General features: G+C 48.2%; 1 protein-coding gene across 1 annotated transcript in view; it reads left to right on the top strand.

Annotated features, from left to right (window-relative positions):
- Positions 1–7739: 7739 nt before the first annotated feature.
- The window catches only part of ATP1B3 (ATPase Na+/K+ transporting subunit beta 3), a 44040-nt gene continuing 36826 nt past the window's right edge, over positions 7740–14953 (top strand). The window contains exon 1 of the mRNA XM_077291208.1: positions 7740–8078. Within this exon, the coding sequence (XP_077147323.1) occupies positions 7970–8078 (109 nt within the window). The 5' untranslated portion in view covers positions 7740–7969. The remainder of the gene's footprint in view (positions 8079–14953) is intronic.

Genomic DNA, 14953 nt, shown 5'->3' on the forward strand with positions numbered 1-14953 from the left:
TAGGGTTGGAAATAGGGTTAAGATTAGGCTTGTGGTTAGGGTTAAGGATAGGGTTAGGGTTGTGTTGGGGTTACAGTTGTGGGTAGGGTTGGGATTAGGGTTAGGATTAGGGTTGGATTTAGGGTTACGGGTGTGTTGGGGTTAGGGTTGTGGTTAGGGGTGTGTTGGGGTTAGGGTTGTGATTAGGGTTATGGCTACAGTTGGGATTAGGGTTAGGGGTGTGTTGGGGTTAGTGTTGAAGTTAGAATTGAGGGGTTTCCACTGTTCAGGCACATCAGGGGTCTCCAAACGCAACATGGCGCCACCAATGATTCCAGCCAATCTTGCGTTCAAAAAGTCAAATGGTGCGCCCTCCCTTCCAAGCCCCGACGTGCGCCCAAACAGTGGTTTACCCCCACATATGGGATACCAGCGTACTCAGGACAAACTGGGCAACAACAATTGGGGTCCAATTTCTCCTGTTACCCTTGCAAAAATAAAAAATTACTTGCTAAAACATAATTTTGAGGAAAGAACAATTATTTTTTATTTTCATGGCTCTACGTTATAAACTTATGTGAAACACTTGGGGGTTGAAAGTGCTCACCACACATCTAGATAAGATCCTTTTGGGGTCTAGTTTCCAAAATGGGGTCACTTGTGGGGTGTTTCTACTGTTTAGGCACATCAGGGGCTCTGCAAATGCAACGTGACGCCCGCAGACCATTCCATCAAAGTCTGCATTTCAAATGTCACTACTTCCCTTCCGAGCCCTGACGTGCGCCCAAACAGTGGTTTACCCCCACATATGGGGTACCAGCGTACTCACAACAAACTGGGCAACAAATATTGGGGTCCAATTTCTCCTGTTACCCTTGTGAAAATAAACAATTGCTTGCTAAAACATCTTTTTTGAGGAAAGAAAAATGATTTTTTATTTTCACGGCTCTGCGTTGTAAACTTCTGTGAAGCACTTGGGGGTTGAACGTGCTCACCACACATCTAGATAAGTTCCTTGGGGGGTCTAGTTTCCAAAATGGGGTCACTTGTGGGGGGTTTCTGTTTAGGCATATCAGGGGCTCTGCAAACATAACATGATTCCCGCAGACCATTCCATCAAAGTCTGCATTCCAAATCGTCACTACTTCCCGTCCGAGCCCCGCCATGTGCCCAAACAGTGGTTTACCCCCACATATGGGGTATCAGCGTACTCAGGAGAAACTGGACAACAACTTTTGGGGTCAAATTTTTCCTGTTACCCTTGGGAAAATTAAAAAATTCTGGGCTAAAAAAATATTTTTGAGGAAAGAAAACACATTTTTTATTTTCACGTCTCTGCGTTATAAACTTCTGTGAAGCACTTGGGGGTTCAAAGTGCTCACCACACATCTAGATAAGTTCCCTTGGGGGTCTAGTTTCCAAAGTGGGGTCAATTGTGGGGAGTTCCTACTGTTTAGGCACATCAGGGGCTCTGCAAACGCAACGTGACGCCCGCAGAGAATTCCATTAAAGTCTGCATTTCAAAACGTCACTACTTCCCTTCCGCTCCCCGACGTGTGCCAAAACAGTGGTTTACCCCCACATATGGGGTATCAGCGTACTCAGAAGAAACTGCACAACGACTTTTGGGGTCCAATTTCTCCTGTTACCCTTGGGAAAATAAAAAATTGTGGGTTAAAAAATAATTTTTGAGGAAAGAAAAATAATTTTATATTTTCATGGCTCTGCGTTATAAACTTCTGTGAAGCACTTGAGGGTTCAAAGTGCTCACCACACATCTAGATTAGTTCCTTGGGAGGTCTAGTTTCCAAAATGGGGTCACTTGTGTGGGAGCTCCAATGTTTAGGCACACAGGGGCTCTCCAAACGCGACATGGTGTCCGCTAATGATTGGAGCTAATTTTCCATTCAAAAAGCCAAATGGCGTGCCTTCCCTTCCGAGCCCTGCCGTGCGCCCAAATAGTGGTTTACCCCCACATATGGGGTATCATCGTACTCAGGACAAACTGGACAACAACATTTGGGGTCCAATTTCTCCTATTATCCTTGGGAAGATAAAAAACTCCGGGCTAAAAATCATTTTTGAGGAAAGAAAAATATTTTTTTATTTTCATGGCTCTGCGTTATAAACTTCTGTGAAGCACCTGGGGGTTTTAAGTGCTCACTATACATCTAGATTAGTTCCTTGGGGGGGTCTAGTTTCCAAAATGGGGTCACTTGTAGGGGAGCTCTGTTTAGGCACACAGGGGCTCTCCGAACGCAACATGGTGTCCACTAACGATTGGAGCTAATTTTCCATTGAAAAAGTCAAATGGCGCGCCTTCCCTTCCAAGCCTTGCCGTGCACCCAAACAGTGGTTTACCCCCACATATGTGGTATCGGCGTACTCAAGAGAAATTGCCCAACAAATTTTAGGATCCATTTTATCCTGTTGCCCATGTGAAAATGAAAAAATTGAGGCTAAAAAATTTTTTTGTGAAAAAAAAGTACTTTTTCATTTTTACGGATCAATTTGTGAAGCACCTGGGGGATTAAAGTGCTCACTATGCATCTAGATAAGTTCCTTGGGGCGTCTAGTTTCCAAAATGGGGTCACTTGTGGGGGAGCTCCAATGTTTAGGCACACGGGGGCTCTCCAAACGCGACATGGTGTCCGCTAAAGATTGGAGCCAATTTTTCATTGAAAAAGTCAAATGGCGCTCCTTCGCTTCCGAGCCCTGCCGTGCCCACAAACAGTGGTTTACCCCCACATATGAGGTATCAACGTACTCAGGACAAATTGGACAACACCTTTTGTGGTCCAGTTTCTCCTTTTACCCTTGGGAAAATAAAAAAATTGTTGCTAAAAGATCATTTTTGTGACTAAAAAGTTAAATGTTCACTTTTTCCTTCCATGTTGCTTCTGCTGTTGTGAAACACCTGAAGGGTTAATAAACTTCTTGAATGTGGTTTTGAGCACCTTGAGGGGTGCAGTTTTTAGAATGGTGTCACTTTTGGGTATTTTCAGCCATATAGAACCCTCAAACTGACTTCAAATGTGAGGTGGTCCCTAAAAAAAATGGTTTTGTAAATTTTGTTGTAAAAATGAGAAATCACTGGTCAAATTTTAACCCTTATAACTTCCTAGCAAAAAAAAAATTTCTTTCCAAAATTGTGCTGATGTAAAGTAGACATGTGGGAAATGTTATTTATTAACTATTTTGTGTCACATAACTCTCTGGTTTAACAGAATAAAAATTCAAAATGTGAAAATTGCGAAATTTTCAAAATTTTCGCCAAATTTCCGTTTTTTTCACAAATAAACTCAGAAATTATCGACCTAAATTTACCACTAACATGAAGCCCAATATGTCACGAAAAAACAATCTCAGAACCGCAAGGATCCGTTGAAGCGTTCCTGAGTTATTACCTCATAAAGGGACACTGGTCAGAATTGCAAAAAATGGCAAGGTCATTAAGGCCAAAATAGGCTGGGTCATGAAGGGGTTAAAGGGGTTCCCCAATGTTATAAATCGTATAGGGATGAGACCAAACATCTCTTTATGATCCATGAAAGACCAACCTCTGAGACCCCCAGCAGTAAAGGGAATGCAGTGCTGGTGGACACTACACCCCATTTCAATTTGTCCCTGCGCAGCTTCCCGCAGCTAAGTGAACAGAGCTATGCTGCAGCTCCCTGCACAGATGAATGGCCAGGCTCTATTATTTAATAAAAACCAGTGATCAGGACACTGTGCTGTACCACCACTGCATAATTTTCATTCCCAAGATTGCTGGGGGTGGATCGAGAGGTCAGAAGAACCCCATCAATCATAAAGTGATGGCATAATGGCATACCCTCCCATACCATTGCTTTATGCATACTTGTCAACAATCCTGAAATGTCTGGGAAAATTCCATATAAAGGATAGCTCTCCAGACTCATGGGAAAATTGACAAATCTCCAGTTTGGATTTTGAAGCCTCAGCCAGAAAAAGGTAAAACTAAAAAAATGTTTTTTATAATTCACTTTAGCATTGGAATGTCACATAGTCATGTGATCTCATTGCTTGTGTCAATGATACCTTGTGCATACGCAGAACCGATGCAGATCGCTGGTGTAGGATAGGAGGGAAATATAATGGTGTCATAGAATAACATCAACTTTAATAATTAAGAATGTATTTTTTATTATTTTTTTTATTAGAATTTTCTTCTATGCATCTCCGACAACCCTTTGTAATGGTTTGGTTTGGCCACCTGCATTTAAAATCCACTGCTATCACTACATGACACCCACTGGTTCGATTGGATCTGTGATGACCGGCCATGATACGCCCATTCCGGTCACCCATTCACCAGATTCTCCATTTCCACGGTGCTGCTGAGCACAAGGCTCGTTCTTTTCTCTACCCTCTCCCGTCACCTCTTCAATGAGCAGAGTTCACTCAATGAAAGGGCCATGTATACATTCAGTTTTTGAAGGTCACTAAGATCAGGAGCCAATTGGGTGAAGGGTCCTCCGAGTGACCTCACATGGTTAACGAAGGGGAGTCACTGATGGAAGAGAAGAAAATAGCAGAGAACGTCACTTACTAAACAAGATTTTATACAGAAGTTACCAGTCATTTATCAAACTGATCACAGAGGCCTGAGGCAGGTGCAACCACTGGTCAGTGGGGCTATGTGGCTGTAAAACAGGGCTCTGCCGGGGCACACGGAGTGCCTGACATTGGACACACATCAGGTCTCTCCCACATCCCCCCAATACATGTACCCCGAGAACAAAATGACCCAATGTCCCAATTCATTCCCAATATCTTCTGTCTGCATACACGTTAGAGGATCAGCTGGACATTTTGCCCCCAAACTAGTGACAACCACAGTGCCCCCGAAACTAGTGACAGCCACAGTGCCCCCCAAGCAAGTTACAAGAGTGTCCCCAAACTAGAACTAGTGATAACCATAGTGCTCCAATCTAGTGACAGCGACAATGACCCCAAATTAGTGACAGCGACAATGACCCCAAATTAGTGACAGCTACAGTGCCCCCAAACAAGTGACAACCATAGTGCCCCCCAAACTAATGACAGCCGCAGTGCCCCCAAACAAATGACAGCCGCAGTGCCCTCCAATCTAGTTACAAGAGTGTTTGGGGGCACTGTTGCTGTCACTAGTTTGGGGGGCACTGCGGCTGCCACTAGTTTAGGGGGCACTGTGACTGTCACTAGTTTGGGGGGCACTGCAACTTTCACTAGTTTGTGGGCACTACGGCTATCACTAGTTTGGGGGGCACTGCATCTGTCACTAATTTGTGGGGCACTGTGGCTGTCACTAATTTGTGGGGCGCTGCAGCTGCCACTAGTTTGGAGGCACTGCGTCTGTCACTAATTTTTGGGGCACTGTGGCTGGCACTAGTTTGGGGGGCACTGTCACTGTCACTAGTTTGGGGGGCACTGGGACTGTCACTAGCTTGGGGGGCACTGCGACTTTCACTAGTTTGTGGACACTACGGCTATCACTAGTTTGGGGGCACTGCAGCTGTCACTAATTTGTGGGGTACTGTGGCTGTCACTACTTTGGGGGGACACTGCAGCTGTCACTAGTTTGGTGGCACTGCGTCTGTCACTCATTTGTGGGGCACTGTGGCTGGCACTAGTTTGGGGGGCACTGTGACTGTCACTAGCTTGGGGGGCACTGCGACTTTCACTAGTTTGTGGGCACTATGGCTATCACTAGTTTGGGGGCACTGCAGATGTCACTAATTTGTGAGGTACTGTGGCTGTCACTAATTTGTGGGGTACTGTGGCTGTCACTAGTTTGGGGGGACACTGCAGCTGTCACTAGTTTGGTGGCACTGCGTCTGTCACTCATCTGTGGGGACACTGACTGGCACTAGTTTGGGAGGACACTGCTTATGTCACTAATTTGGGGGGCACTGCGGCTGTCAATATATTGGGGCACTGTGGCTGTCACTAGTTTGGGGGGCACTTTCTCTCACTAGTTTGGGGGCCACTGTGGCTGTCACTAGTTTGTGGGACTCTGCTGCTGTCACTAGTTTGGGGGGCACTGCGGCTGTCAATAGTTTGGGGGGAAACTGCAGCTGTCACTAGTTTGGGGGCAGTGTCTGTCACTAATTTGTGGGGCACTGTGGCTGTCACTAGTTTGTGGGCACTGCGGCTGTCACTAGTTTGGGGAGCACTGTGGCTGTCACTAGTTTGTGGGGTACTTTGGCTGTCACTAGTTTGGAGGCTCTGCTGCTGTCACCAGTTTGTGGGGCACTTTGTCAATAGTTTGGGGGAGACTGTGGCTGTCACTAGTTTGGAAGGCACTGTAGTTGTCACTAGTTTGGGGGGCACTGCGGCTGTCAATAGTTTGGGGGACACTTTCTGTCACTAGTTTGGGGGGCACATTGGCTGTTACTAGTTTAGAGGGCACTGCAGCTTGCAGCTGTCACTAGTTTGGGGGGCACTTGCAGCTGTCACTAGTTTGGGGGACACCTGCTGTCACTAGTATGGGGGGCTCTTCTGTCACTAGTTTGTGGGGCACTTCGGCTGTCTCTAGTATGGGGGCACTGCGTATGTCACTAGTTTGTGGGGGCACTGCGGCTGTCACTAATTTGTGGGGGCCACTGCGGCTGTCACTAGTTTGGGGGGGCACTGCGGCTGTCACTAGTTTGGGGGGGGGCACTGCGGCTGTCACTAGTTTGGGGGGGGGGCACTGCGGCTGTCACTAGTTTTGGGGGGGCACTGCGGCTGCCACTAGTTTGGGGGACGCTGCAGCTGCCACTAGTTTGGGGGGCGCTGCGGCTGCCACTAGTTTGGGGGACGCTGCAGCTGCCACTAGTTTGGGGGACACCTGCTGTCACTAGTATGGGGGGCTCTTCTGTCACTAGTTTGTGGGGCACTTCGGCTGTCTCTAGTATGGGGGCACTGCGTATGTCACTAGTTTGTGGGGGCACTGCGGCTGTCACTAATTTGTGGGGGCCACTGCGGCTGTCACTAGTTTGGGGGGGCACTGCGGCTGTCACTAGTTTGGGGGGGGGCACTGCGGCTGTCACTAGTTTGGGGGGGGGGCACTGCGGCTGTCACTAGTTTTGGGGGGGCACTGCGGCTGCCACTAGTTTGGGGGACGCTGCAGCTGCCACTAGTTTGGGGGGCGCTGCGGCTGCCACTAGTTTGGGGGACGCTGCAGCTGCCACTAGTTTGGGGGGCACTGCGGTTGTCACTAGTTTGTGGGGTACACTGCGGCTGTCAGTTTGGAGGGCACTGCGGCTGTCACTAGTTTAGGGGCACTGGGGCTGTCACTGGTTTGGGGGCACTGCGGCTGTCACTGCATTACTTTGTGGTGTGACTTATATTTAAAGGGGTTGGGAAAAGTCAGAAAACTAGCAGCACTATAGAATCGGCGGGTGCCCCATACAAGAGATGTCCGGCCCCGTCGTACACACCAGCAGCCGGTGGTCCCAGGTGGAAGCACATACATGCATGTCAGGAGCCGCCGGCTCCGGGATGGGGGCACATGTGACCAGACTGCAGATGTTGGAGGGCAGCACCAGTTCCCGCTTCACGATGACGCGCTCAGGCGGGGACGCGCACTGCTTCATTCTACCAGGCTCGTCCCCGCATCCATCTACACAAACCGCCCGCTAGCAGGCTGGGCGCGATCCCCGTTATGCAGCAATAATTCTGATTGGTCTCTAGCTCTTTGACCACGCCCTCCTGCGCAGGGCTTCCCTCCACTAGTCTTTAAAGTCACGCCCATAGTTGCCTGGTACTGGGTTTCCAAAACGTTAGACTCCGCCCTAACTTTCCCTAACTGGATTCTGATTGGCTAAACATCAATACGCCCCGAATCTGCTGTGCCGGGGAATTGCGTGCTAGTGCCGCAGCGGCCTCAGATTGGAGAGCGGCCGGCGGGGACGTAGTGGTCCAGGCTGCAAGTCCACGTTATCGAGCGCATCGCAGCTCCGGGAGTCTTTGCTTCACCCACCCCGCCATCTCCAGCAGCACCATGGCCAAGGAGGAGAACAAGGATGCGGAGCAGCCATCGTCTGAATGGAAGCAGTTCATCTACAACCCGAGAAGTGGGGAGATCCTGGGCCGCACAGCCAGCAGCTGGGGTGAGCGCTGCCGCCGGCATTCATCTGGGGCGGGGGAGCGCGGCCGCTGCAGGGGGCGCTGGGATTGATGGGATGGATGGCTGCGGTGACTTTCCCTCCCTGTAATGCAGCTGTGCATCCTGACTGCAGGCAGCGGTCACATGGGGCAGAGTCCTGCAGAGGTGACCGTCACTGAGCTGCCACCGATCATCAGAGAATGCCTGTCACACTGAGCATATCCGAGGGCTGATACAGGATGATGGGAGGCATTGTGGGAGTAGTAGTGCTTGCAGTCTATATTGAGGGGACAGGTGATGGCCCCCTGGGGAGACTTCTTCGGATTTTTTGGTATTGATGACCTCTGCTGTTCTCATTGATACATTTGCAGAGGCTGTATTGCGGCTTTCTCCTGTGTAGTGTCTCTGGAGGGGCTCTCCCCTGGCTGATCGTTTCTTGAACACTTATGTATTACACGTATGTGAGCTATGGTGCTATAAAATCGACAATCCTGGATGTAGCGCCCCTAATGGTGCTGTACGATCCCTAATCTTGGATGTAGCGCCCCCTAATGGTGCTATAAAATCCATAATCCTGGATGTAGCGCCCCCTAGGGGAATGGTGCTGTACGATACATTATCCTGGGTGTAGCGCCCCCCAGCCCCCTGATATGGGATGGAGACATGTTCTGGGGGATAACTGCGGTGATAACCTCTCCATAAAGTGGTGACCTCTGGTGGGGGACAATGTGTGCCATCACTATTGGGGTCCTATTTATCGGCTATGGGATGACTGGGGACATGAGCCGTGCTCCTACAAACTTGGTACAGTGTGATGATGGGGTGGGAAATGCTCGTCAAGGTGTGGCACCAGGGCATCCTGAGCAGTGACAGGAGTGACGTTCCCAGACCCCGCATCATTCTATTATCATATCTTTTTGTGTTTTTCCATTGTGGGCTGATCCATCGCCTGTGACTAGATAACGCACAGCTGTCGCGCCATGGTCGGTGCTGGCACAATGACGTTGCTTTGCCCATCGGCATCCTAGAGCCTCCATCTCCTCATCATTGCAGAACACCTGGCATTAACCATTTGTTGGCTGCGGTGGGGAAGGCTCTGTATCGGTGGTGTGACCCATCATGGTGGATGGGAGGCGGTGGGGGGCGCCTCTGAAGTCAGCCACATTGGATGCTATAAATAGCGCTCTGTGTGACTGTGGATGGGAGACAGCAGAGGGGGGCTGCCATCTTATTCCACATTGGCAGAGAATCCTTACACCCCCCCTCTCCCTTCGTCCCCGCTCTTTAATTTGTGCCCCCCTCGTCCACATTTTATAAGGAGATGTGGGGGGGAGGTCGGCAGTCATCGCAGCATCAGCTCCTTCATGGCTTCCCTTTTGACCGTCTTGGTGGTTTTTTTTTTCTCCCCATCGTTTTGTTTTGAATGAAGCTCTCAGCCTCTGGAGGAGATGGAGGCAGGGGGGATGGTCTGTCACAGTCACAACTGCAGATCTGCTGCAAGACCACAATCTGTTAACTCCTTGTCATCCTGATGGGATAACGAGGAATCCTGTAGAGGAGCATTGTCAGCGTCCCCGGGCAGCGCTGCATTTACTATTTATTGTCAGCGTCCTCAGGTAACGCTGCATTTACTATTGTCAGCGTCCTCAGGTAACGCTGCATTTACTATTTATTGTCAGCGTCCTCAGGTAACGCTGCATTTACTATTATTGTCAGCGTCCTCAGGTAACGCTGCATTTACTATTATTGTCAGCGTCCTCAGGTAACGCTGCATTTACTATTATTGTCAGCGTCCTCAGGTAACGCTGCATTTACTATTATTGTCGGCGTCCTCAGGTAACGCTGCATTTACTATTATTGTCAGCGTCCCCGGGCAGCGCTGCATTTACTATTTATTGTCAGCGTCCTCAGGTAACGCTGCATTTACTATTATTGTCAGCGTCCTCAGGTAACGCTGCATTTACTATTATTGTCAGCGTCCTCAGGTAACGCTGCATTTACCATTATTGTCAGCGTCCTCTGGTAACGCTGCATTTACTATTATTGTCAGCGTCCTCAGGTAACGCTGCATTTACTATTATTGTCAGCGTCCCCGGGCAGTGCTGCATTTACTATTATTGTCAGCGTCCTCAGGTAACGCTGCATTTACCATTATTGTCAGCGTCCTCTGGTGACGCTGCATTTACTATTATTGTCAGCGTCCTCAGGTGACGCTGCATTTACTATTATTGTCAGCGTCCTCAGGTAACGCTGCATTTACTATTATTGTCGGCGTCCTCAGGTAACGCTGCATTTACTATTATTGTCAGCGTCCTCAGGTAACGCTGCATTTACCATTATTGTCAGCGTCCTCTGGTAACGCTGCATTTACTATTATTGTCAGCGTCCTCAGGTAACGCTGCATTTACTATTATTGTCAGCGTCCTCAGGTAACGCTGCATTTACTATTATTGTCGGCGTCCTCAGGTAACGCTGCATTTACTATTATTGTCGGCGTCCTCGGGCAACGCTGCATTTATTATTATTGTCGGCGTCCTCGGGCAGCGCTGCATTTACTATTATTGTCGGCGTCCTCGGGTAACGCTGCATTTACTATTATTGTCGGCGTCCTCAGGTAACGCTGCATTTACTATTATTGTCGGCGTCCTCGGGCAACGCTGCATTTACTATTATTGTCGGCGTCCTCGGGCAGCGCTGCATTTACTATTATTGTCGGCGTCCTCAGGTAACGCTGCATTTACTATTATTGTCGGCGTCCTCAGGTAACGCTGCATTTACTATTATTGTCGGCGTCCTCGGGCAACGCTGCATTTACTATTATTGTCGGCGTCCTCGGGCAGCGCTGCATTTACTATTATTGTCGGCGTCCTCAGGTAACGCTGCATTTACTATTATTGTCGGTGTCCTCAGGTAACGCTGCATTTACTATTATTGTCGGCATCCCCTGACACTTTATTGCTACCTTCCCTCTAGTTTTGCTGACATCCTCGGACTCGTACATCACTCTAACAGCCCCACAAAGCTCAGGACAACCCTATGAATCACTGATTGATTAGAATCATGTTCCCAGGAGTCATTCTGAGGGACGTTTGCACCATCGGTGGTAACTACATTTTCCTTATGGATTATATAAAATAATCCTTTTTGATCAGGACGTTTGCACAGACCTCCTGCGGTGTTTGCCCCATAAAGGACCAAGGTCCTAAGGCCGACTGTACACAGAAGATGAATGAGCTGACATGACTCCCTTTGATCATAGATTGCTGACGGCAGACTACAGTGATCCTTCATGATGGGATCATTGTCGGCTGAAGTGTGATGTGTATGACTTGATTGGCCGAGCGATTACCATTTTGTACAAGCCTGACTAAAGTTTTTCTAAAAAAAGAAGTCTTGGATCTGACATGTAGATGTTCAGGTCACTCATAAAAAAACAGCAGATATAGATTCATCAGTCTGACAGGTCTGAATCTTTATAGGGGTTTTCTGGGACTTGGCACCCACCATCACTAACACGCTCAGTGGGATCTGGTGTCTCCACCAATAGGATGACTGAAGATCCCAAGTAAATAGAGCTTGCAATGCCATTTTTAGCCACTTGGTAGGAAAAGAAAGGATGGTGTTCTGAGATGTCGGTAGGGATCCAAACGAGGATTCAATGAAGGTAATAATGCGGCTTATTTCCAGCGCGTTTCAGTCATCCAACTTCTTCATGTGAAAAAAATCATAATATTGTAGTTTTTCCTGATAAAGTTGGATGACTTCAAAACGTGTTGACAATAGACCACATTGTGACCTTCATTGAATCTTGGTTTGGATCCCTACCAGCAGCAGAGCACCCATCCTTCCTTTTCCTACCTGGCATCATATTGGTTTGTCGGACCATGGTGCTGCAGCAGTTGGTACTTTATGCATTTTACACTATATGTTACGTATAACACAACTGAACCAGAGGAGCTTTACCTTTCCTCTATTATCTCTGCTCGTTGGATAAAACCCTATTGTGCTTTCCCTAGTCACTCCGCCATCTTCAGCCGCTAGACTTTCCATCGAGCAGTGACACTTTGCAGCACCTTTACCCTACTGATCGGCTGGCACTGTCTGGAGTCGGACTAACAGAAATCTGATATTGATGGCCTATTGTTAAGATATATATTGAAGTTCTGGAAAATCCCCTTAAGGCCATGTTCACACGTTCTGTATTTGGTCAGTATTTTACCTCAGTATTTTTAAGACAAAACCAGGAGTGGGTTATAAATGCAAAAGTGGTGACTAGGGTTGAGCGACTTTTGCTTTTTTAGGATCGAGTCGGGTCTCGTGAAACCCGACTGTCTCGAAAGTCAGATCGTGTGAAATCGGCCGATTATTGTGAAAAGTCGGGGGCCAACCGAAACACGAAACCCTCTCTCCCTCTCTCTCCCTCTCTCTCCCTCTCTCTCCCTCTCTCTCCCTCTCTCTCCCTCTCTCTCCCTCTCTCTCCCTCTCTCTCCCTCTCAAAAATGGCGGGGAAAGCGTCATATGAAACGCGACTTTGGCGCGAAGATCGCCGACCGCATGGCCGATCCCACAGTGGGATCGGGTCGGGTTTCATGAAACCCGACTTTGCTGAAAGTCGGCGACTTTTGAAAATGTCCGATCCGTTTCGCTCAACCCTAGTGGTGACGTGTGTCTATTATACTTTTCCTCTGACTGTTCCACTCCTGGTTTTGGCTTACAAATGCTGAGGTAAAAAATTCACCAAATACTGAACGTGTGAACGTGACCTGAGTACAGCCACCATTACAGTGGAAAGGGGGCAGATTGCTGGTTGACTCTGAAGCGAATTGCTACCTGCATGGCCAGATGTAATGGATTGTTGGTGGAATATTCCGTAATGGGCAATTCTTCTAATATCCAAAATATTAAACGGTAAAGTGCTAAGAATGTCACTTGTCATCGAGGATGTGGATTACTGAGATCAGCGCTAGTTTAAGGTCCCTCTGTCCAATGTAAAGCTGACCATATACATAAGTCTAAACAATGCATGAAATCCTTCTCCTTGTGAGGTTTCAGTGTCGCACAGCTACTAATCATGGTAAATGTGGCCATTTTGCCGCCTCTAAGTTACCTCTTCCGTGGCACGACAGCAGAAATCCCAACTTGAGGGATTTCAGCACGAGCACATTTACATTGTCATTAACTGCAGTTTGGGCAGCACGCTGCTGGATCGGGATGTGCCCAATTACTGACTGCAGCGCTGGCTTTCCTTTTGCAGGGTTCAGTAAAATTCCTTTATTATGACATCTGACAATTCAGATTCTCTGATCATTTAATCTGTTTCCAGCACCAATCTGCAGCGTAATGTAGAATTTCACAAGACTGTAGCAGAGTGAGGGTATGTGCACATGATCAGTAAACGCCGCAGGCAGGGCCGGCTCCAGGTTTTTGAAGGCCCTGGGCGAAAGAGTCTCAGTGGGCCCCCCCTTTAACACATACCACAAATCATGATGCACAGATACAGCAGAGAAATATAGCACAGCCCACGTAGCATATAGCACAGCCCACGTAGCATATAGCACAGCCCACGTAGCATATAGCACAGCCCATGTAGCATATAGCACAGCCCACGTAGCATATAGCACAGCCCACGTAGCATATAGCACAGCCCACGTAGCATATAGCACAGCCCACGTAGCATATAGCACAGCCCATGTAGCATATAGCACAGCCCACGTAGCATATAGCACAGCCCACGTAGCATATAGCACAGCCCACGTAGCATATAGCACAGCCCACGTAGCATATAGCACAGCCCACGTAGCATATAGCACAGCCCACGTAGCATATAGCAGTGTGGGCACCATATTCCTGTTAAAAAAAAAAAAAAAAGAATTAAAATTAGTTATATACTCACCTTCCGGCGGCCCCCGATCCAGCCCAGGCCTTAGCGATGCTCCCGCCAGGTCCGTTCCCAGTGATGCTTTGCGGCAATCTGGGGTCATTTCGCAAGGCATTACTGGGAACGGAGCTGCCGAGAGCATCGCGAGGATGGGGAAGGCTGCCGGGGACGCCGGAAGGTGAGAATAGCACGATTTTTTTATTTTTTAAATTATTTTTAACATTATATATTTTTACAATTGATGCTGCATAGGCAGTATCAATAGTAAAAAGTTGGTCACACTTGTCAAAATGGGCCCCCCGTCTCGCTAGGGCCCCGGCACTTGCCCGGGTGCTGACGCCGTCCCTGGCTGCAGGTTGGAAGTGCTGTACTTGTGCGGCGTCCAACCCACAGGGTCCAGATGTTACAGCATATTGGATGGGATTTCAAGAAACCCCATGAACACTGTCCAGAAACGCCCCTGGCTCACCCGCGGAGATGGACATGCGGCGCGTCTCTCCAGACCGCAGCATGTCTATTTAGCTTGCGGAGACATTACTCTCCAAGATAAATCTCACCCGCACAATGAATTGGTGAATCCGCACGGTTCAGTGATCACATGCGGATTCCTCTGTGTTCAATAGACGGCAGCGCTTTAGATGCAGTGGACATATGCTGCGTCCAAAGCGCTGCCTGTTACTGATCGTGTGCACCTACCCTAAGATCTGGAAAAGCTGCAACATTTCCATCCTGATTTTCACAGTGGCAGAAAAGTGGAGATTTTAACTAGTAGTGGGGAAAGTCATGTAAATGTGGTACAGGTTTTTATACCTCATTGTTTGTTCTGCAGATTTTCAACTCTGCTTTGCAATGTATAGGGTAAAAGCAGCTAAAGTTTTGAGACACCCCCCCCAACCTCGGTCTCGCATATCTCTATAAAAAAAAAAAAGTGACCTGTAAATGTGATTTAAACCCTTAACACTTTATTTTTTTCTATTGGTTTTTACAACCTTTCATATATG

The sequence above is a fragment of the Ranitomeya variabilis genome, chromosome 2 (genome assembly GCF_051348905.1).
Source record: "Ranitomeya variabilis isolate aRanVar5 chromosome 2, aRanVar5.hap1, whole genome shotgun sequence".
Taxonomy (NCBI): domain Eukaryota; kingdom Metazoa; phylum Chordata; class Amphibia; order Anura; family Dendrobatidae; genus Ranitomeya; species Ranitomeya variabilis.